The sequence below is a fragment of the Pan paniscus genome, chromosome 11, assembly GCF_029289425.2.
Source record: "Pan paniscus chromosome 11, NHGRI_mPanPan1-v2.0_pri, whole genome shotgun sequence".
Classification (NCBI taxonomy): Eukaryota; Metazoa; Chordata; class Mammalia; order Primates; family Hominidae; genus Pan; species Pan paniscus.
Window position 1 is genome coordinate 45,373,604 of NC_073260.2, and position 24,451 is coordinate 45,398,054.

The window sequence follows — 24,451 nt, forward strand, 5'->3', positions numbered from 1 at the left end:
AAAAAATTAAAAAAAAATTAGCCAGGCATGGTAGCACATGTCTGTAGTCCCAGCTACTTGGGAGGCTGAGGTGGGAGGATTACCTGATCCTAGGAGGTTGAGGCTGCAACCTCGGTGAGCTGTAATCGCGTCACTGCACTCTAGCCTCAAAAACAAAAAAGAAACAAAATGTTAGTAATGGCTAAGCTCCTTTGACTTAAAAAACATTATTTTCATTCACAACTGAACTTATATCATATGCCTGGCTGTAGAATCAGGAGAGAAGGGTTTGAATAATAACCCTGTCATTTCACTGCAAAATCGCATATTATTTATTTCTATTTCCTGTTGTCAATGACAGATTTTTTCTCACTCAGTCCTACAGTTTCCTTTTATCCCTAAAAGCACTCAAATGACTCAACTGTTTAGAATTAGCCACACACTCACTAATTAGTACCGAATACTTAAAACGTAAGTGCAGGAATGGACTATTACTCATACTGTTAAGAACAGTAGAACACAAAGAATGTCCTACTTCATAAAAGTCATTTCACACAAGAGACTAGGTTCTGAGATGGACTGAAGAATTCTTAGGTCACTACTTTCCTTTCTATTTCTCAGACACATGGTGTTCTGCCAAAATCTACATGTGTATTTTCTGGACAAATTTGTGGGGAACTACATTAAGCAGTGCCTGGGAGGTCAGAAGTGGTATAATCCTTCCCAGACTCTCACAGCACTAGCTCTCTAACTCTGGAATGCACCAGGATTACGCAGGGTGCTTGTGGAAATGCAAATCTGGAGTGCAATAATCTGTATCAATTCACACTCTAGGTCATTCTGACGTAACAGGCCCTCTGCTCACACTTAAATATTGTCAATGTGATTAGATTCTAGACAGCAATCGTAGCAGAAGAATTTGAGGTTGAAAAACTTAAGCTTACGTAGCAAAAAATAGGAGTGGAAGCCCAACTACATGAGTGAACCTATAAAAGCCACATAAATATTTTTATGCTCATTAATAATATAATAATAATAACTAAATCACATAAGCTTACACCATGCCAGGTACTGTTCCAAGTGCTTTATATAATCTTAGCTCATCTAATCCTCAACACACATTACTGAGTACCACTAGTATTCCCATTTGTTTTTAAAATAGACTTTGTTTTTTAGAGCAGTTTTGGGTTTATAACAAAATTGAGCAGAAGGTATAGAGGCTTCCCATATACCCATCCCCTAACAGACTCCCCAACAGAGTGGTAAGTTTGTTACAATCAACTTACGCTGACACATAATTATCACCCAAAGTCCATAGTTAACATTATGTTAACTTTGTGTTGTGCATTCTGTGGATTTAGAAAAGGTATAATGATACTTACTATAGTATCATGCAGAGTGGTTTCACTGCTCTAAAAATCTTCTGTGCTCCAACTATTAATCTCTCCCTCTCCTTGAAACCCTGGGAACCACTGATTTTTTGTTTTTTTATATACTTTAAGTTCTAGGGTTCATGTGCACAATGTGCAGGTTTGATAGATAGGTATACATGTGCCATGTTGGAACCACTGATCTTTTTACTGTCTCCATGGTTTTGTCTTTTCCAGAATGTCACAGGGTTGGAATCATACAGTAGGTAGCCTTCTCAGATTGATTTCTTTCACTGGATAATGTTCATTTAAGGTTCCTCCATATCTTTTCATAGCTTAATAGCTTGTTTCTTTTTAGCAGTGAATAATATTCCATAGTCTGGATACATCACAGTTTATTTATCCACTCACCTATTGAAGCACATCTTGGTTGCTTCCAAGTTTAAGCGATGATGAACAAAACCGCTATACACATTCATGTGCAGATTTCTGTGTAGACCTAAGTTTTCTGGTCATCTGAGTAAATACCAAGTAGCACAACTGCTGATTATATAGTAAGCATGTATTCAGTTCTGTATATTATTCCTGTTTATAGATGAGGAAACTAAGACAAAGAAAAGTCAAATAATTTGCCTAAAGTTACACAGTTATTAAGCACTAGAACTGGAATTTGAATTCCCACAGTTCAGCTCCAGAGTTTGTGCTGTTAAGGACTACACATATAGTTTCTGAACAATAAAGACCTATTAAATAATAAAATTTACAAAAATAGTTTTAAATATTTAATTGGCTTTTATTCACGATTCATGAACTAGGCAACATAATATTTGCTCTACAAAATAGAATGGAGCTCCACTGTGTGTGGCAGGACAATTGGCTTTTTATAAGGCAGCTGCAGCAGGAACAGGGAAACAGCCCAGTACAAAGAGCAGACTGGTTATCCTCTGGTCACTTTCCTTGTATGAGTTTAAGCAGAAGTGAGTTCCTTATGCTGGCCAGGTTGACTGGGCCCCTTCCAACTGGTTGCTGCAAATCTCCTGTTTTGTTTTGCTTTTTCCTAGAAAACTAGCCCATTTGGGGATTTCCTGTTGGTTTGTGTTTTAAGTTTTAGCTTAATTATGTGGCATGTAGCATGAGTGACTCCATTTTGGTTTGGTCTATTAGGGTCTAGTGTAGAAACTCGGTCCAAATCAATGGGCTCACATAAATTTTATTTACCAAATCTGTTTTCCTTTGTGCAGATATTGATAATTTACTGATTTTTTAATCCAAATTTTCATTCACTGTTATCTCAGACAAATATCAGGAACGTGGCCCCTTTACACATTTTAGCCTCCTATCTCCTAACAGAAACAGGAATGCTAGTCTAAATGTAAGACTATAAAATCCCAACACATTTCAATAGAGGAGTTGGCACGTATTAGCTTTGTGATCTTAGGCACATTTATTAATATCTCTGAGACTTAGTACCTACCCTACTGGATCATTGTAAAGATGACTTGAGAATGTATATGCAGACCTAATTCTGTCCCCAATATGTAGGTCAGTCTATTCTCAATACAGCAGCTACAGTAATCCTGTGAACTTCAGCCAGTCATGTCACCCCTCTCTTCAAAACCCTCCACATCACCCTAATTAAAATTTAAATCACTCTCCCATTTTTCTCCATAGGACTTATGAAGAAAACACATCTGATACATTATATACTTTATTTATTTGTCCTGTCTATTGTCTGCCTTGTCCTACTAGAATGTAAGCTCCATGAGGGAATAGATTTTTTTTGTCTGCTTTGTCAACTGCTTTATCTCCAAAGCCTAGAACAGGACCTGGCACATAGTGCTACTCAGTATTTGTTGGATGTATACCTGAATAAACATTCAATAAAAGGCAGCTGCCACCACCACCACCAAAACTATTATCACTTAATCTCTCTGAATGCCGGCTTTTTCATCTGTAAGGTAGGAACAGTAATCACGCCTTACGCATCTCAGGGTTATTGCTAAGAACATATATAATTATGTGGCGGCACTACACAAACACAAGAAATAGCACTATCCTTATTTACTCTTCCTGATCACATTTATATCTCTAACTTCCTGCCCATTTTCTATGTGACAGATTTGTGTTCCCATTCCCTGAGGGTTGGATTTGTTTTCTTCTCAGCAGAAGGTACAGAGGCTTGATACGGATGCATGATAGCAATAACTTCAACCCTCAGCCCAATTTTCTCTCCTTTAGGATGCCTTCCCTAGTATCAATTACATATTTTACCCACATCCCTCATCATGTAGGGTTGAGTGAAGATTTATTGTATCTAGGTTTATGTGGCTTGGATGCCATAAAAACAGCCTCCTAATACCACTGTAGTATTTTCTTCTTAAAGAATTAAAGCACTGCTTATGATACCTTATGTAGTAAAACTAAACAAAAATAGTCTTCTTTTAAACTGAAATGTCCTCACCTCTGAATTTATAACCTAAAAAAAATGACATGACTATATAAAATTCCTTTTTTTTTCCAAATCACCCCAGAGGAAGCCAGGCAACATTAAAAAAAAAACCCTTTTCTTTTTTCAGACCCCTCAACATTTCTGATAAGGTTAGTCCTGGGGAAAGGAGTGACAGCCACCTAGAAATGTGTTATATCTGGTAGTTTACTACAGTATTACCTTCACTGGCTTCTGTGATTTCACACCTCAAATATACCCTAGAGAAGTCTCCAAGGCTCTCAGGAGACTAATCACAGATTGGGGAAAAACAACACTTCAGCAGGAACTCTGCTATTTCATCATTTAAAGAAATAGGCTATTTGATTTGGATCCTTAAGAAAACACATCATAATAAAGAATGGGTAAGATGTTAACTATAGATGAAGCTGGTTTTTACAACCAAGGTTTCTATATTTCCCATCCTTTTTCCCACAAGCAGCCACAGGTGGCTTATTTGATTGAAACTTATTCCCGTAGGTTCAATCAACCTCAAATCAAAGATACTATCAAAGACACTTTGAAGCTCATCAAAAGGCCAACAATTCCTAACTGATACCCATCAGATCACCTGGATGGCTTTCTTAAAATCCCAAACAAAAATGCAAAGACAATGAGGTAGACAAAGTACGGTCTTTCCAACAAACTGTGCTGGAACAACTGAAAATCCATATGGCAAAAACATGAGTCTCAATTTCTTATATCACGTATAAAAATTAACTCAAAATTGATCATACATCCAATTGCAAGAACTAAAAATATTAACTTCATTAATACAAGGCAAAAACTAAAGGAGAAATAGACAAACCCACTATATATTTATATTTATAGTTGAGGCTTCAACATCTTTCTCTCAGTAACTGATTAAGCAGGCAGAAAAATCAGTAAGGATACAGATGACTTGAACAGCACTATCAACTAAGTTTTGATCTAATTTATATTTATAGAACATTCCATCCAACAGCAGAAGAGCACATGGAACAGTCACCAAGATAGAACACAATCTGGGACATAAAACACACCTGAACAAATGTAAAAGAAGAGAAATAATAGAAAGTATATTTTTAGACCACACCAGAATTAAACTGAATCAATAGCTGAAAGATAGTTGGGTAACTGGAAATATTTGAAAAATACCCAACACACTTCTAAATAACACATAGATTAAGAAGTCTCAAGAGAAATTTAAAAATATTTTGAACTAAGTGAAAGTTAAAGTATATATATATCTTGCACAACAATGTGAATGTACTTAATAGCACTGAAATGTACACTTAAAATGGTTAAGATGATAAATTTTGTTATGTGTATTTTACAATTAAAAATAATTTTTAAAAACACAACATCAAAATTTATGGGATGCCGCTAAAGTAATGTTTAGAGAGAAACTTATAGCAGTAAAAGCATATTTTAGAAAAGAAGAAAGACCTAAAATCAATAACCTATGCTTCCTCCTTGGGAAACTAAGGAAAACGAATTTAAACCTAAAGCAAGAAGGAAGGAAATGACAGACCACTAACCAAGAAAAAATAAAAAGTGAAGACACAAATTGCCAGTATCAAGAATAAAAGAGGTTATCACTATTAATCCCATGGACAGCAAAAAGATAATAAAGGAACACTATGAGTAAATCTGTGCCTATAAATGTGATTAATTATATAAAATGGACCAGTTCCTTCAAGTGCACAAACTATTAAAACTCCCTCAAGGGGATATAGATAATGAATAATCCTATACTTGATAAAGCAATAAAATTAGTAGTGAAATTAGAAAAGAAACTTTCCCAAAAAGGAAAACAACAGACTCAGATGGTTTCACTGGTGAATTCCACCAAACATTTAAGGAAGAAATAATACCAATTCTATAATCTCTCCCAGAAAGTAGAAGAGTAGGGATCATCTCCCAATTCATTCTGTAAGGCTAGCATTAACCTAACACCAAAACTAGATAAAGAATTTCCTCAACCTAATAAGGACTATTTTTAAAAAGTCACAGTTAATATCATACTTAATAGTGAGAGACTTAAAGAGGGTTGAGCCAAGATGGCTGAATAGGAATCGCTCCAGTCTACAGCTCCCAGCGTGAGCAACACAGAAGACGGGTGATTTCTGCATTTCCAACTGAGGTACTGGGTTCATCTCACTGGGGAGTGTCAGAAAGTGGGTGCAGGACAGTGGGTGCAGCGCACCCAGTGTGAGCCGAAGCAGGGCGAGGCATCACCTCACCCGGGAAGTGCAAGGGGTCAGGGAATTCCCTTTCCTAGTCAAAGAAAGGGGTACAGACGGCACTTGGAAAATCAGGTCACTCCCACCCTAATTCAGCGCTTTTCCAATGGTCTTAGCAAATGGCACACCAGGAGATTATATCCCGCGCATGGCTTGGAGGTTCCTATGCCCACGGAGCCTCACTCACTGCTAACACAGCAGTCTGAGATCAAACGGCAAGGTGGCAGCCAGGCGAGGGGAAGGGCGCCCGCCATTGCCAAGGCTTGAGTAGGTAAACAAAGCGGCCGAGAAGCTCGAACTGGGTGGAGCCCAGTGCAGCTCAAGGAGGCCTGCCTGCCTCTGTAGACTCCACCTCTGGGGGCAGGGCATAGCCAAACAAAAGGCAGCAGAAACCTCTGCAGACTTAAATATCCCTGTCTGACAGCTTTGAAGAGACAAGTGGTTCTCCCAGTACGCAGTTTGAGATCTGAGAACAGACAGACTGCCTCCTCAAGTGGATCCCTGACCCCCAAGTAGCCTAACTGGGAGGCACCCCCCAGTAGGGGCAGTCTGACACCTCACATGGTCAGGTACTCCTCTGAGACAAAACTTCCAGAGGAACAATCAGGCAGCAACATTTGCTGTTCAGCAATATCCGCTGTTCTGCAGCCTCCACTGCTGATACCCAGGCAAACAGGGTCTGGAGTGGACCTCCAGCAAACTCCAACAGACCTGCAGCTGAGGGTCCTGACTGTTAGAAGGAAAACTAACAAACAGAAAGGACATCCACAACAAAACCCCATCTGTACGTCACCAACATCAAAGACCAAAGGTAGATAAAACCACAAAGATGGGGAAAAAACAGAGCAGAAAAACTGGAAACTCTAAAAATCAGAGCGCCTCTCCTCCTCCAAAGGAACACAGCTCCTCACCAGCAATGGAACAAAGCTGGACGGAGAATGACTTTGATGAGCTGAGAGAAGAAGGCTTCAGATGATCAAACTACTCCGAGCTAAAGGAGGAAGTTCAAACCCATGGCAAAGAAGTTAAAAACCTTGAAAAAAAATTAGATGAATGGCTAACTAGAATAACCAATGCAGATAAGTCCTTAAAGGACCTGATGGAGCCGAAAACCAAGCCACGAGAACTACATGACAAATGCACAAGCCTCAGTAGCCGATTCGATCAACTGGAAGAAAGGGTATCAGTGATGGAAGATCAAATGAATGAAATGAAGTGAGAAGACAAGCTTGGAGAAAAAAGAATAAAAAGAAATGAACAAAGCCTCCAAGAAATATGGGACTATGTGAAAAGACCAAATCTACATCGGATTAGTGCACCTGAAAGTGACGGGGAGAATGGAACCAAGTTGGAAAACACTCTGCAGGATATTATCCAGGAGAACTTCCCCAATCTAGCAAGGCAGGCCAACATTCAAATTCAGGAAATACAGAGAACGCCACAAAGATACTCCTTGAGAAGAGCAATTCCAAGACACATAATTGTCAGATTCACCAAAGTTGAAATGAAGGAAAAAATGTTAAGGGCAGCCAGAGAGAAAGGTCGGGTTACCCACAAAGGGAAGCCCATCAGACTAACAGCGGATCTCTCGGCAGAAACTCTACAAGCCAGAAGAGAGTGGGGGCCGATATTCAACATTTTTAAAGAAAAGAATTTTCAACTCAGAATTTCATATCCAGCCAAACTAAGCTTCATAAGTGAAGGAGAAATAAAATACTTTACAGACAAGCAAATGCTCAGAGATTTTGTCACCACCAGGCCTGCCCTAAAAGAGCTCCCATGAAGGAAGCACTAAGCATGGAAAGGAACAACCGGTACCAGCCACTGCAAAAACATGCCAAATTGTAAAGACCATCAAGGCTAGGAAGAAAATGCATCAACTAACGAGCAAAATAACCAGCTAACATCAGGTTAGTGAATTTGACAGGATCAAATTCACACATAACAATATTAACCTTAAATGTAAATGGGCTAAATGCTCCAATTAAAAGACACAGACTGGCAAATTGGATAAAGAGTCAAGACCCATCAGTGTGCTGTATTCAGGAAACCCATCTCATGTGCAGAGACACACATAGGCTCAAAATAAAGGGATGGAGGAAGATCTACCAAATGGAAAACAAAACAAAAAAAAAGCAGGGGTTGCAATCCCAGTCTCTGATAAAACAGACTTTAAACCAACAAAGATCAAAAGAAACAAAGAAGGCCATTACATAATGGTAAAGGGATCAATTCAACAAGAAGAGCTAACTACCCTAAACATATATACACCCAATACAGGAGCACCCAGATTCATAAAGCAAGTCCTTAGAGAACTACAAAGAGACTTAGACTCCCACACAATAATAATGGGAGACTTTAACACCCCACTATCCACATTAGACAGATCAGCGATACAGAAAGTTAACAAGGATATCCAGGAATTGAACTGAGCTCTGCACCAAGCAGACCTAATAGACATCTACAGAACTCTCCACCCCAAGGCAACAGAATATACATTATTTTCAGCACCACACCACACCTATTCCAAAATTGACCATATAGTTGGAAGTAAAGCACTCTTCAGCAAATGTAAAAGAACAGAAATTGTAACAGTCTCTCAGACCACAGTGCAATCAAACTAGAACTCAGGATTAAGAAACTCACTCAAAACCGCTCAACTACATGGAAACTGAACAACCTGCTCCTGAATGCCTACTGGGTACATAACGAAATGGAGGCAGAAATAAAGATGTTCTTTGAAACCAACGAGAACAAAGACACAACATACAAGAATCTCTGGGACACATTCAAAGCAGTGTGTAGAGGGAAATTTATAGCACTAAATGCCCACAAGAGAAAGCAGGAAAGATCCAAAATTGACACCCTAACATCACAATTAAAAGAACTATAAAAGCAAGAGCAAACAAATTCAAAAGCTAGCAGAAGGCAAGAAATAACTAAGATCAGAGCAGAACTGAGGGAAATAGAGACACAAAAAACCCTTCAAAAAATCAATGAATCCAGGAGCTGGTTTTTTGAAAAGATCAACAAAATTGATAGACCGCTAGCAAGACTAATAAAGAAGAAAAGAGAGAAGAATCAAACAGATGCAATAAAAAATGATAAAGGGAGGATTCCCTCTTTTTCTATTGATTGGAATAGTTTCAGAAGGAATGGTACCAGCTCCTCTTTGTACCTCTGGTAGAATTCAGCTGTGAATCCATCTGGTCCTGGACTTTTTTTGGTTGGTAAGCTATTGATTATTGCCTCAATTTCAGAGCCTGTAATTGGTCTATTCAGAGATTCAACTTCTTCCTGGTTTAGTCTTGGGAGGATGTATGTGTTGAGGAATTTATCCATTTCTTCTAGATTTTCTAGTTTATTTGCATAGAGGTGTTTATAGTATTCTCTGATGGTAGTTTGTATTTCTGTGGGATCGGTGGTGATATCCCCTTTATCATTTTTTATTGCGTCTATTTGATTCTTCTCTCTTTTCTTCTTTATTAGTCTTGTTAGCAGTCTATCAATTTTGTTGATCTTTTCTAAAAACCAGCTCCTGGATTCATTAATTTTTTGAAGGGTTTTTTGTGTCTCTATTTCCTTCAGTTCTGCTCTGATCTTAGTTATTTCTTGCCTTCTGCTAGCTTTTGAATGTGTTTGCTCTTGCTTTTCTAGTTCTTTTAATTGTGATGTTAGGGTGTCAATTTTAGATCTTTCCTGCTTTCTCTTGTGGGCATTTAGTGCTATAAATTTCCCTCTACACACTGCTTTGAATGTGTCCCAGAGATTCTGGTATGTTGTGTCTTTGTTCCTAACTCATTTTATGAGGCCAGCATCATCTTGATACCAAAGGCTGGCAGAGACACAACCAAAAAAGAGAATTTTAGACCAATATCCTTGATGAACATTGATGTAAAAATCCTCAATAAAATACTGGCAAACCGAACCCAGCAGCATATCAAAAAGCTTATCCACCATGATCAAGTGGGCTTCATCCCTGGGATGCAAGGCTGGTTCAACATACACAAATCAATAAATGTAATCCAGCATATAAACAGAACCAAAGACAAAAACCACATGATTATCTCAATAGATGCAGAAAAGGCCTTTGACAAAATTCAACAACCTTCATGCTAAAAACTCTCAATAAATTAGGTATTGATGGGACATATCTCAAAATAATAAGAGCTATCTATGACAAACCCACAGCCAATATCATACTGAATGGGCAAAAACTGGAAGCATTCCCTTTGAAAACGGGCACAAGACAGGGATGCCGTCTCTCACCACTCCTATTCAACACAGTGTTGGAAGTTCTGGCCAGGGCAATCAGGCAGGAGAAGGAAATAAAGGGTATTCAATTAGGAAAAGAGGAAGTCAAATTGTCCCTGTTTGCAGATGACATGATTGTATATCTAGAAAACCCCACTGTCTCAGCCCAAAATCTCCTTAAGCTGACAGGCAACTTCAGCAAAGTCTCAGGATACAAAATCGATGTGTAAAAATCACAAGCATTCTTAAACACCAATAACAGACAAACAGAGAGCCAAATCATGAGTGAACTCCCATTCACAACTGCTTCAAAGAGAATAAAATACCTAGGAATCCAACTTACAAGGGACGTGAAGGACCTCGTCAAGGAGAACTACAAACCACTGCTCAATGAAATAAAAGAGGATACAAACAAATGGAAGAACATTCCATGCTTATGGGTAGGAAGAATCAATATCGTGAAAATGGCCATACTGCCCAAGGTAATTTATAGATTCAATGCCATCCCCATCAAGCTACCAATGACTTTCTTCACAGAATTGGAAAAAACTACTTTAAAGTTCATATGGAACCAAAAAAGAGCCTGCATTGCCAAGTCAATCCCAAGCCAAAAGAACAAAGCTGGAGGCATCATGCTACCTGACTTCAAACTGTACTATAAGGCTACAGTAACCAAAACAGCATGGTACTGGTACCAAAACAGAGATATAGACCAATGGAATAGAACAGAGCCCTCAGAAATAATGCCACACATCTACAACTATCTGATCTTTGACAAACCTGACAAAAACAAGCAATGGGGAAAGGATTCCCTATTTAATAAATGGTGCTGGGAAAACTGGCTAGCCATATGTAGAAAGCTGAAACTGGATCCCTTCCTTACACCTTATACAAAAATTAATTCAAGATGGATTAAAGACTTAAATGTTAGACCTAAAACCATAAAAACTCTAGAAGAAAACCTAGGCAATACCATTCAGGACATAAGCATGAGCAAGGACTTCATGTCTAAAACACCAAAAGCAATGGCAACAAAAGCCAAAATTGACAAATGGGATCTAATTAAACTAAAGAGCTTCTGCACAGCAAAAGAAACTACCATCAGAGTGAACAGGCAACCTACAGAATGGGAGAAAATTTTTGCAACCTACTCATCTGACAAAGGGCTAATATCCAGAATCTACAATGAACTCAAACAAATTTATAAGAAAAAAACAAACAACCCTGTCAAAAAGTGGGCAAAGGATATGAACAGACACTTCTCAAAAGAAGACATTTATGCAGCCAAAAGACACATGAAAAAATGCTCATCATCACTGGCCATCAGAGAAATGCAAATCAAAACCACAATGAGATACCATCTCACACCAGTTAGAATGGCGATCATTAAAAAGTCAGGAAACAACAGGTGCTGGAGAGGATGTGGAGAAACAGGAACACTTTTACACTGTTGATGGGACTGTAAACTAGTTCAACCATTGTGGAAGTCAGTGTGGTGATTCCTCAGGGTTCTAGATCTAGAATTACCATTTGACCCAGCCATCCCATTACTGGGTATATATCCAAAGGATTATAAATCATGCTGCTATAAAGACACATGCACATGTATGTTTATTGCGGCACTACTGACAATAGCAAAGACTTGGAACCAACCCAAATGTCCAACAATGATAGACTGGATTAAGAAAATGTGACACATATACAGCATGGAATACTATGCAGCCATAAAAAATGATGAGTTCACGTCCTTTGTAGGGACATGGATGAAGCTGGAAACCATCATTCTCAGCAAACCATTGCAGGGACAAAAAACCAAACACCGCATGTTCTCACTCATAGGTGGAAATTGAACAATGAGAACACATGGACACAGGAAGGGGAACATCACATACCGAGAACTGTTGTGGGGTGGGGGGAGGGGGGAGGGATAGCATTAGTAGATATACCTAATGCTAAGTGACGAGTTAATGGGTGCAGCACACCAACATGGCACATGTATACATATGTAACAAACCTGCACATTGTGCACATGTACCCTAAAACTTAAAGTATAATGAAAAAAAAATAGTGAGAGACTTGATGTTTCCCCCTTAAATCAGGAACGAGGCAAGATGTGCTCTCTCACCACTTCTATTGAACTTCATATTAAAAGTCCTAGCTAAGTGTAATAAGACAAAAAAAAAAAAAAAGAGAGAAAGGTATGCAGATTGGAAAGAAAGAAAGCTCTCTTTATTCACAGACAACATGATTGTCTTTCATGGTTGTCCATGGATGCAGAAAACCCCAAAGAATCTACTGAATAACTCCCGCACAGGTGAGTTTCACAAGGTTGCAAGATACAAAGTCATCCTCAGCAAACTGATGCAGGCCACATGTTCTCACTTATAAATGGGAACTGAACGATGAGAAAACATGGACACACAGAGGGGAACAACATACACTGGGGCCTGTTGGGGGGTCGGGGGAGGAAGAGCATCAGGAAGAACAGCTAATGCTGGGCTTAATACCTGGGTGATGGGTTGATCTGTGCAGCAAACTACCATGGTACACATTTACCTATGTAAAAAACCTGCACATCCTGCACATGTACCCTGGAACTTAAAGTAAATCTAAATAAATGAAGAAATATTTTGTGTTCTTGATTGAAAGATAACACAGTAAAGATGCTAATTCTCTCCAAGTTGATCTATAGGTGTAATAAAATTCATATTGAAATCCCAGCCAGGTATTTTGTAGACATATACAAGCTTATTCTAAAATTTATATGAAAAGGGAAAGGTGCTAGAAGAGCCAATTCCACTCGGAAAAGAAGAACAAAGTTGCAGGATTTACATTACCTGATTTCAAGACTTAATATAAAGCTACAACAATAAATATAGAGGGGCAAAACATTAGACACTTCAATCAATGGAACAGAATAGAGAGATTGGAAATAGACCCAGAAAAATATAGTCGACTAATTTTTGAAAAAGGTGCAAAGACAATCCAATGGAGAAAGAAAAGTTTTTTCAACAAATGATGCAAGACATCTGGATGTTTATATGAAGTGAATTCAACCTCACTCACACCTTACATAAAAATTAATTCAAAATGTATCTTAGACCTAAATATAAATGCAGAAACTATCAAACTTCTAGAAAAAAATATAGGAGAAAAGCTACATGACCTTTGGTTTGCTGATGAGTTTTTATTTTTTTGAGACAGGGTCTCACTCTGTCACCCAGGCTGGTGTGCAGTGGTGCGATCATGGCTCACTGCAGCCTTGACCTCGTGGGCTCAGGTGTTTTTCCCACCTCAGCCTCCTAAGTAGCTGGGACTACAGGCACATGCCACCACGTCCGGCTCATTTATTGTATTTTTTGTAGAGGGGGGGAGTCATTTTCAGAAATTTAGGTGTGGAGCAAAGAGGAAGGGTATATCCTATTTTATTCCCTTTATACATTTCTGTATTGTTTGAACTTTATAATTTTTTTAAATTATAAATAAAACTTTGATACTATATTTTAAAATTTCTACTAAAAAACATGGGCACAAGATCTGAACAGACACCTTGCTGAAAACATATAGATAGCAACTAAGTATATGAAAAGATGCTCAGTATAGGGGATGTGCAAACTAAAACCATAATACGTACCATTACACATCTATTAGAATCGATTTTTTAAAAAAAACTAGCAATATCAAAGTGGCAAGGATGGAGAGTAACAGGAACTCTCCTTTATGAATCACAAATGAAGGACATTTGCAATTCATGGGAGGAGGTCAAAATACCAACATTAACAGGAGTTAGGAAGAAGCTGATTCCAGCCCTCATGGATGACTTGGAGAGGTTCAAGACTTCAGTGGAGGAAGTATCTGTACATGTAGTGTAAACAGCAAGAGAAGTAGAATTAGAAGTGGAGCTGAAAATGTGACTAAATTGCTGCAATTTCATGATAAAACTTGAATGAAGGAGGGACTGCTTTTTACGGATGAGTAAAGAAAGTGGTTTCTTGATAGGGAATCTACATCTAGTGAAGATGCTGCCCTCTGATGAACTGAAAACAAAGGATTTAGAATATTCCTTAAACTTGGTTGATAAAGCAGTGGCAGGGTTTAAGAGGACTGACTCCAGTTTTGAAAGAAGTTCCACTGTGGGCAAAGTGCTATCAAACAGCATCACATGCTACAGAAAAATCTTTCATGAAAGAAGAGTCAACAATGAAGCAGTAAACGTCATTGTTATTTTAAGAAACAGTCACAGCCACCCCAGCTTTCAGCAGAAGTCTATCCCGATCAGTCAGCAGCCATCACCACTGAGGCAAGACCCTAAACCAAAACAGATTACAACTCACTGGAGGCTCAGTTGATCCTTAGTATTTTGTAGCAATATTTTAAAATTAACGTATATACATTTTTTTTTCAGACCTAATGCTACTGCACACTTAATAAACTACAGTCTAGTGAAAACATAACTATTATAGGCACTGGGAAACCACAACATTTGTATGACTTGCTTCATTGTGATATTCACTTTATTGTGGTGGTCTGGAACCAACCTGCAATATCTGTGAGGCATGCTTGTATAATAAATGCATGACATGACACAATCTCACTGAAGGGGATGGGGAGACTGCAGTTTAAGAAACTTTGGAAATGAATGGAAACTGTAAAAGAAAGCAACAACAACAAAAAACCCTGTACATAAGCACCGTTCTGTAGTTGGTTTTTATGGAAGTATGGGTTAATAGCTCTGATACTGCTGTATATGTATACTGGAATTGAAAAAATAAGTAAAAGGATGGTGAATGGTAGGAGCCAGATTTCTCACTATGGACTGGGAGGTTAAGGATAAGTAAGGAGGAAAGGTTAGAATAAACCGTGTAGTTCTCAGTTAGATTCTAAGACATCAGGGTGAAATCCTCTTTAGCTTAAATATAGACACTGATGAGTAAACATAGAAATAAAAATATGTATGCATACACAGGTTAATATACATACATATAGTTCCTACCTATGGTCACTGACACGGCCTAAAAGCAATGACACTCCAAGAGTGATGAGCATATCAGAGCAAATCTGGTTTCTAATACTATTTTCCAATAAAAGGAACCAGGGATCCTTGGTTGAAATGATTAATTTTAGGGCTAGAGCAGGGAATATACAAGATGAGCCTGGAGCATCATATATTGCCAGAAAAGTAGGGAAGTGCTCAAAACACATAGACTGATGAGAATGTCAAAAAGATGCAGAAGCAACAGAAAGAGCTCCCAATGGCAAAAGTGGAAACAATTTGAGTAACAAAATAAATAATGCAGTATTAAGTTAAAACTGGCCAGCAACAGAAGACCTAGAATTTAATAAAAACAGTTCAGTTTTATCTACATCTTTACAAATTTGAGGGATTTTTAAGTTGATTGTCTACATGGGAGGTCTACCACGGATCCAAGTAATAATCACTTAGAAAAGAGAATTTAGAAGGTGTAGGCTAAAAGTATAATTATTCTACAATCTCTTTATAAGAATTTAAGCTATTAAGGGCATTCACACTTTGAAAATCTGCAAGTAATTAGCAGGAGTCTGTTTTCCCTGTTTTGAACTATCTAAACTGCAGCATCAGATGGAACAGAAGAAAATGATCTAAATGACGATACTTTCCCCATGTGCACCAGGCAACAAATGCAACTAATCACAGAGAGAAGAAAACCTTCCCTGTGGTCCTTGCTTAGTATCTCTGTTTTCAAAGAGCTTTTGCTCAAAGGAAAGAAAACACTGAACTAGAGTCAGTTGATTTGTACATCCTGGCATGATAAGGCTGATTATGTTGGAGGCATGATAGAACTTTTGCAAAAAAGGCATATAGAATGAAGGAAGATGTAGAGATCAGTCAGCATGGGGGCTGAAAATACTAACTCAACTATCAGGTAGAAAGAAAGAGATAGCCATCCAATAATAATGTTCAATGGACATGGTGAAGGAGAACTTGTTCAGGTAGGCCACTGATATAAAGTATCAGAAACATAAGAAGTGTTCAAGAAATAATAGCAATGATGACAGTGAATACTATAAATTGCCCAAGTCAGGATGGTCAGCACCTAGGAGTCTTCAGGTAAAAGGAGCTAGAAAAGATATGTGTTGGCATTAGCTGCAGAACATTATCTTGGCAATGCATTAAAAATCAACTTTTTAATGGTAAAAATGGTAAAAATTTCTATAGTTTAAAGGAAGTAAAATACAAAATTGTGTACAAATATGTAAAAATAAATATATACAAACTGAAACAGATTGACCAAAATACTAATGATGGGAGTATGGCTGACTTTTTTCCTTTATATGTTATTTATTCTATTATTATTATTTTGTTATTGTTATTACTCAAATGACTAAAACAAACTTTAAAAATTAGTTTTTACTAATACCTTTCATTAAAGACACATGATGGCCCAGATATCTACAGGTATCCAGGGGAAATTAATCTGGAATTAAATTAAATCTGCTGTGGTTTATACACAGGGTGGATAAAAGCTTCTGATCTTAAAACAGGAATAAGACCATTTGTTCATGGGATAGGTTAAAAATAGATACTTAATGTATACATATTGAATTCAAATAAAGAGGATGTCACATAAAAATTATGGGAGGCCATTGTTTTGGACTGAGTACTTGGACTAGGCTCAACTGGCCAGACCAAACCAGAATGGAGTCACTCATTAATGTAATTAATCAAACTCTGAAATGAGCCAGTTTTCCAAAAATTCAGAGATTCACAGCAATCAGTAGAGGCCCAGTTTACCTGAGCTGGCATGGTAAAGAAGTCTCCTTTGTTTGAATCCTGTAAGGAAAGTAACTTTGTAACTACCAATCTGTTTTTTGCTCCTTCTTTCTGCTTTCCTTGGCCTTTTTCTACTTATAAGTACCTCCTTTGTTCAGCTCATTGGAGTGGCTTTTGAAGTCTTTAGATGGAATGCTGCCCAATTCATGAATCCCTAATAAAAGATCTTTAAGTAAAATTTGTCAAAATTTGATTTTTAACAAGGGTCAAAAAACACTCACAGGAGAGCTGTCCTTTGATAATAACCATTTTTAATAGAATCTACTATAGATTAAGAAAGAGACAGATTAGTAAACTAATGGAATATTCACAGTGGTGGGATTGTAAATGATTTGTGTTTCTTTTCTGCTTACTGGTATTTTCTTTCATTTTACTTTTGTTTTTGGGAAGGTCTTGCTCTGTCACCCACGCAGGAACATACTGGCATGATCATGGCTCACTGCAGCCTCAACCTCCTAGGCTCAAGTAATCCTCCTGCCTCATTTAAAAAATTTTTTGTAGAGACAAGGTCTCACTATGTTGCCCAGGCTGGTCTTGAATTCCTGAGCTTGAGCAATCCTCCCTCCTTGGCCTCCTGGCATTACAGGTGTGAGCCACAGCACCCGACCCTTATTGGTATTTTCTACATTTTCATAGTCAATGTTTTACTTTTATGGGACTAAAAATGCAATTTTCAAATGACTATAGCTGCACTGGCTACTATTACATACATTTTTAGGAATATACTTTCATGCTACATTTTAAAACACATTCCTACCATTGTTTTTAATATCTAGTATATATTTATTTAATCTGTGGCCTGAGTTATTTGTATATAATTTCTCATAGACTATAAAGACATTTAGAATGAATAAAAAATTGAGTATTTCCAAACAGAGATAATTTATTTATCTATTTTTCATGATCTGTGGTTTTCTTTTCACTTATTTTAAGTCTTATGATCACACATAATTTTAAAATTTGTGTATATCTTCTCTACTTTTAAGTTGGCCAAAGCACCATTCCCAATCACGAATACACAGCAGTTCTACAGTTTTATCTTTCTGAATGGCTCTTTAAAGACCATCCTAAATTATAACTTAGTTTGACTTAAGATTATAAAGAATTCAAGAGTGAAGTTTAACTTGCTACTATTTTAAAAGCATGTGACCTTATAGATCATCTATAAAATTTTAAAAGTGTTAAATGATCTTTGATATTACACACAAACCACACTAAAATGCCTTTCAATAAGTAAAAGGAACCATTTTAAATACAGTGATTCTGGTTAGATTGGCATAATTAAGGCCAAAAATATAAAGTAGACATTGTTACCTTATTTATCTTCAACCCTTGCCTTTAAGAGGCAAATGAACACAAAACACAGGTGAATCTTGCTTGGTTCTGACACAGTGAAGGAATTTCCCCAGTATTTAAATATATTCACATAACTAGTTATATAAATCTAAATATAAAACCAAACTCCAGTAAGTTTTAAGATGGCACTCACCATCTTTGTGAAAAGTTGAACATTACTAATGAAGTCTAATTATATTTTTAGAAGGGGTAAACAGTGATAGCATTTACTGAATTGGAATTACTATTAAAATTCAAACACTGAACATATTCATTTAACCACAAGCCAGTCTTAAATCAGTTTTAAATCAGGACGGCCCAATAAAATATTCTGTCAGTAATTCACGATCTGAATTCTGGTGTATGAGATCTATTAAAGTATGGTACACATGAAAAAGTCATGAGACATTTGTAATAAATAAGGCAGTGGTCAATAATTACTCACTAGTAGCTTTTTTTGAGATAAGCTATCATTTTTCTTTCTGCCTTCTTCTTAATGCCAGCAAAGATCATTTTTGTTCCAGGGATGTACTTCTTGGGATTCTCCAAATACTCCATCAGTGTATCCTCTCCCCAGGTGATGCCTTTGTTTTTATTGGCGTCTGTGTAAGAGAATCCAACGGCCTGACCTGTCTTCTGCCCGAAGAGACCATGGAGATTATGCTCAGTCTTATGCTTGCCTCCCTTTTCCACGGTGTGGCACTGGGCACACTTCTGAACAAAAATCTTCTTGCCCTTCTCAACATCACCCATATTTAATTCTTTTTTGTCACTGGCGCAACGAAGGTTCCTACCCCGAAGCCGGACGTCCCACTCTCTCAAAACAGAGATAATTTAATAGTCAAATATATTTGCACATTAACAGTAGATCATTCTGAAGAACGATTAGCCGTAGAACTTTCTGAAGAGTTAGCTGAAAAGCTCTGCAAAGAAGAGAACTTAAAGTGCTAACTATATATCTGACTGGATAACTTTCCTTCAGCGACTTCTCCAATAGAACCCTCATACCCTGGGATTACGGGACGGGAATGGGGCAGGAATTAAGGACCGAAAGGGGCAGGAATTAAGGATGGAAAGGAGCAGAGAAGTGGATTTTGTTCCTGGGTTCCAGTTTGGGTTTCTGAATTTATCCTGTACAGTAATTTATTAATAGTATTCTTCTGCTCCCTGTTCTAGAAAAAATTCTGTTTAAAAACAATCATGAGAGTAAAAAGCTACTTACTTACCATATATTATTAGATTAAAAATTACAAGCTACAAAAGAGAACATATCTCATTTTTATAAAAGAAACACACACATACACATATATAAAATAAGTACACATATAAAAGACTGGAAAAATATAAACTAAAATATTAACAGGGTGGATTATGGGTGGTTTTTATTCTCTACTGATATTTTCTAAATTTGACAATACATATTACTTTGAGAAGAAAACAATGTTATTTTTAAAAGACAATTATACTGCAAACTTCTTGGGAAACAGTATTGGGAACAGAATAAAATAAAAACAGTCACAACACTAATTAAATAGGCAATTTAATTCCTAAAACAGAAGACTCAAGGAAATGGAGAAAATGTAAATTCCTAGAATCTTTTCCACCTAAGAGTTGAATTAGTCTTTATAAGGTATAAAAGTAACACATTAAGATTGACTGCAAAGGCAAGATTCTAAATGAGAAAATATTTCCATGAAAGCTAACATTACCTAGATCTTCTTAAGCATATAAAATTTGGCCATGGAATCTTGTAGTAGATCCATTTAAACCATTACAATGCCTGGCACATAGTAAGTGCTCAAAATTTAATAAAAGAATGTTCTGAGTTCAAACCATATAGGACAAGGTAACTTTCCTTTTGAAGGGTAGATTGCCACAAATTACTGGATAAAACAGGCGTCAAGGGAACAAATGGTGCTGCTTGAATTGTAATGTATAGAAATGACTCTTAGAGATGAAAAAATGCAACTCTGTTCCCTGGATTAATTATTTGTGAGTCTTCTAACCATTCTCCACCTATAGTAGCCAACTCCCTCTGCTGTGCACTGCAGCATCCAGCCAGGGAAGTCTAATCCAGAGATTGATACTTACTCATCCCACATAGAACAGAGAGGAAGTATTCTTTTGTAGCCACCAGAATCAGAGCAGGTTATGGCCTTGTGGTGGAACTTATCACTCAAAAAGTTACGGGTTAATATCACAAGGTTTACCATCCAAGAACACAATGGTTAGGTTTTAAAACATGACAAAAAATTAATCTAAATAAACCCACGCATATATGTTCAATATTTGACAAAGGTGCCAAGAGTACATGATGGGGAAAGGATAATCTTTTAAATAAATCGTGTTGGGAAAACTAGATATTTACATGAAAAAAAATAAAAGAAACAAACAGGACTCCTATCTTACACCACTTACAAAAATTATATAACTCAAAATGGATTAAAGACTTAAATCTAACACCTAAAGCTGGAAAACTCTTAGACAAAAACAGAGGGATAAAGCTCTTTGACATTAGTCTTGGCAATAATTTTTTGGATGTGACACTAAAAGCAGTCAACAAAAGCAAAAATAAAAAAGGTCTACAACAAACCAAAAAGATTCTGCACAGCAAAGGGAAGAATCAACAAAATGACAAGACAACCTACAGAATGGGAGAAAATGTTTGCAAACCATATATCTGATAAGGGATTAATATCCAAAATACATCAGGAACTCATACAACTCAGTAGCAAAAAAAAAAAAAAAAAACAAAAAAACAAATAATCCGATTAAAAATGGGCAAAGGACCTGAACAGACATTTTTCCAAATAAGACATACAAATGGCCGACAGGTACATGAAAAAGTGCTCAACATCACTAATCATGAGGGAGTGCAAATCAAAATCATGAGGAGATATCACCTCACACCTGTTAGGATGGCATTACCAGTAAGTCAAAAGATAGGTGTTGGCAAAGATGTGGAAAAAAGGGAACACTTGTGTCCTGTTGGTGGGTATGTAAATTGGTATAGCCATTACAGAAAACAGTATAAAGGTTCCTCAAAAAATTAAAAATAGAACTACCACTCTATTCGGCAGTCCCACTTCTGGGTATTTACCCAAAAGATTTGAAATCAGTTGAAGAGATGTCTGCACGCCCACGTTTATTGTAGCAGTATTCACAATGGCCAAGTTACGGAATCAAACTAAGTGTCTATCAACAGATGAATGGATAAAGAAAATGTGGCATATATACACAATGGACTACTATTCAGCCTTAAAAAAGAAATACATTCTGACATTTGCCACAATGTGGATGGAATAAGAGAACTAAGAGACCATTATGCAAAGTGAAATAAGCCAGGCACAGAAGTACAAATACCACATGTTCCACTTATATGAGGAATCTAAAACACCTGAACTCATAGAAGCAGAGAATAGAATGGTGGTTACCAGAAGCTGACAGCTGGGAGGAATAGGAAGATGAAGGCAAAAGGGTACAAAGCCTCAGTTAGACAAGAAGGATAGGGTTTTTAAAAATTGAGATCTATTGCACAGTGTGGTGAATATAGTTAATAACAGTATATTACATTATATTGCAAACTTCTTGGGAAACAGTATTGGGAACAGAATAAAATAAAAACACAGTCACAACACCAATTAAACAGGCAATTTAATTCCTAAAACAGAAGACTCAAGGAAGTGGAGAAAATGTAAATTCCTAGAATCTTTTCCACCTAAGAGTTGAATTATAAGGTATAAAGTAAACATATTACTATTGACTGCAAAGGCATGATTCTAAATGAATCATATACATTTTAAAATTGATAAATTACAAATGTTCTCATCACAAAAAATAAGTATGTGAGGTGATGAATATATTAATTAGCTTGACTTAGTTATTCCACATTGAATTAAACCACAGCATCATTTTGCACCCCATAAATATATACAATTATAAACTGTCAATTTAAAATAAAATTTAAAAAATTCAGAGAAACCACTGAGAAAGATTATTGGGGGCACAATTTTCTAATAAAGTGTCCATATTAATTGTTCTTATACAGAATGATTTCTAAGAAAAATGACATCATAATTTCTTAGAAGTTAAGCAGAAAAATTACCAAAACATTGATACTTTAATGGAAGAAATGTAAATTACATCCCTTGGATAAACTGTAAAACATTTCAGACCTAGGAAATCTTTAACTGTGTTCTCATTTATTTTCCTTAAATCTCTGTTTTCTTTTCTGTTTGTTTGGTTTTTTCTGAGACAGAGTCTCACTCTATTGTCCAGGCTGGAGTGCAGTGGCATGATCTCAGCTCACTGCAACCTCCATCTCCCAGGTTCAAGCAATTCTCCTGCCTCAGCTTCCTGAGTAGCTGGGAGTACAGGTGTGCGTCACCATACTCCACTAATTTTTGTATTTTTAGTAGAGATGGGGTTTCACCATGTTGGCCAGGCTGGTCTTGAACTCCTGACCTCAGGTGATCCACCCGTCTCAGTCTCCCAAAGTGCTGGAATTACAGGCGTGAGCCACTGTGCTTGGCCATAAATCTCCCATTTTCTGACACAGCCTAATTTCAAAACCTTAATTGAGACTTAAGAGTTTAAGATAATTTCCTAATATTTTTTCACAAATTTAAACTCAGTGAGGAACATATTTTCTTACCATGTTAAATTCACTGACATTATTCAGTTTTACTGTTTAAGCATTTATCAAAATCTGTAATTACTTTATTTGCTTACTATCTTTTTCTTATATAATTTCTTTTAGGTTAGGGACCTTGTCTGTCTTCTTTACAGTTATATTGTCTACATCTACTATACTGCCTGGCACATGATAAGTGTTCATAAATATCTGCTGAATTAACAAATGGATGACTTTGGTCATAGAGAGCAAAACCTGATAAGAAACTAGATAGTCAATTTGCCCTTAGTTTTCTCAGCAAAGTTTTTTAAAAAGATGGCCCACTATTTTTTTTATGAATTTTTTTATGTCTCACATACAGTTAAGTGCTCCAGAAAATGCATCTTTTTGGAAATCAAAATGATCTTAAATATTACAGCAGGATAGGAACTCATAAATTTGCTCTAAAGAGAGTGAGAGAGGAAAAAAACTAATATTAATAGAAAATAGTTGTGCTTAGCACTCTACTAGGGCTTTACACATGCTGTCTCATATAAATGTCACAACCCTGGAGGCACTGTCCCCATTTTAAAGATTAGGAAAGTGAGAATCAGAGAGGAAGAACTGAGAATCAGAGAGGATGTCACCAGCCCAAGGTCACATAACTAGAAAGTACTGGAATTGGGATTAGAACACCGGTTCTTACTTAAACACACTTTATTTCCTGTACCCCATGTTGCCTCCACAGAAACCAGAAAAATGAAATACAACTTTTTCAGTAACAACACGAGATACGTGAAACGATCCAGATAATAATTGCAAAGAAATGTTTTGACTATTCAACTTACATCATTTTTAGAAAAAGAAATATATAAGTAACTTACGTAAAACATGATTCTGAAGAAACATTTCGATATATACATTTTCCCATCCTCTATACTGCTTAATTTAGAACAAAGAAAATGTCTGGACTTTGAGGCAGTTGTTGGTTTTGAAAAAGGACATGCAGGCTGGGGACGGTGGCTCATAGCTGTAATCCCAGCACTTTGGGAGGCCGAGGCGGGAGATTACTTGAGCCCAGGAGTTCAAGACCAGCCTGGGGAACATGGCGAAACTCCATCTCCATAAAAAATACAAAAAGTAGCTGGGCGTGGTGGCACACAGCAGTAATCCCACCTACTTGGGAAGCCGAGGTGGGAGGATTGCTTGAGCCTGGCAGGTTGAGGATGCAGTGAGCTGAGATTGCACCACTGCACTCCAGCCTGGGCACCAGAGCGAGACACTGTTTCAAACTTAAAAAATAAATAAATAAATAAATAGAGAGAGAAAAAGAAAAAGGATGTGCTTTTAAGAGAACTGTGAGGCCAGGTGTGGTGGTTC

General features: G+C 37.1%; 2 protein-coding genes across 3 annotated transcripts in view; both read right to left on the reverse strand.

Annotated features, from left to right (window-relative positions):
* PTPDC1 (protein tyrosine phosphatase domain containing 1) overlaps positions 1-24,451 on the reverse strand; it is a 79,265-nt gene that overhangs the window by 52,633 nt on the left and 2,181 nt on the right. The window contains exon 1 of one of the 2 annotated variants that reach the window (XM_055117868.2): positions 84-130. The exons of the other annotated variant lie outside the window; for it this stretch is intronic. The gene's annotated coding sequence lies outside the window, so the exon portion shown is untranslated. Of the gene's footprint in view, positions 1-83; positions 131-24,451 lie in introns of those variants that run through there. 2 annotated transcript variants of the gene reach the window in all.
* LOC117981750 (cytochrome c-like) lies at positions 124-22,468 on the reverse strand. The gene is made up of 3 exons (XM_063593955.1): positions 18,905-22,468; positions 1,761-1,865; positions 124-145 (listed from the first exon to the last, which is right to left on the reverse strand). Coding segments are annotated over exons 1-2 (309 nt in total). The 5' UTR covers positions 19,213-22,468; the 3' UTR covers positions 124-145; positions 1,761-1,864.

Bases quoted from the DNA above. Each gene is read 5' to 3' on its own strand.
- LOC117981750 (XM_063593955.1), bottom strand. From the start codon at position 19,212: ATGGGTGATGTTGAGAAGGGCAAGAAGATTTTTGTTCAGAAGTGTGCC.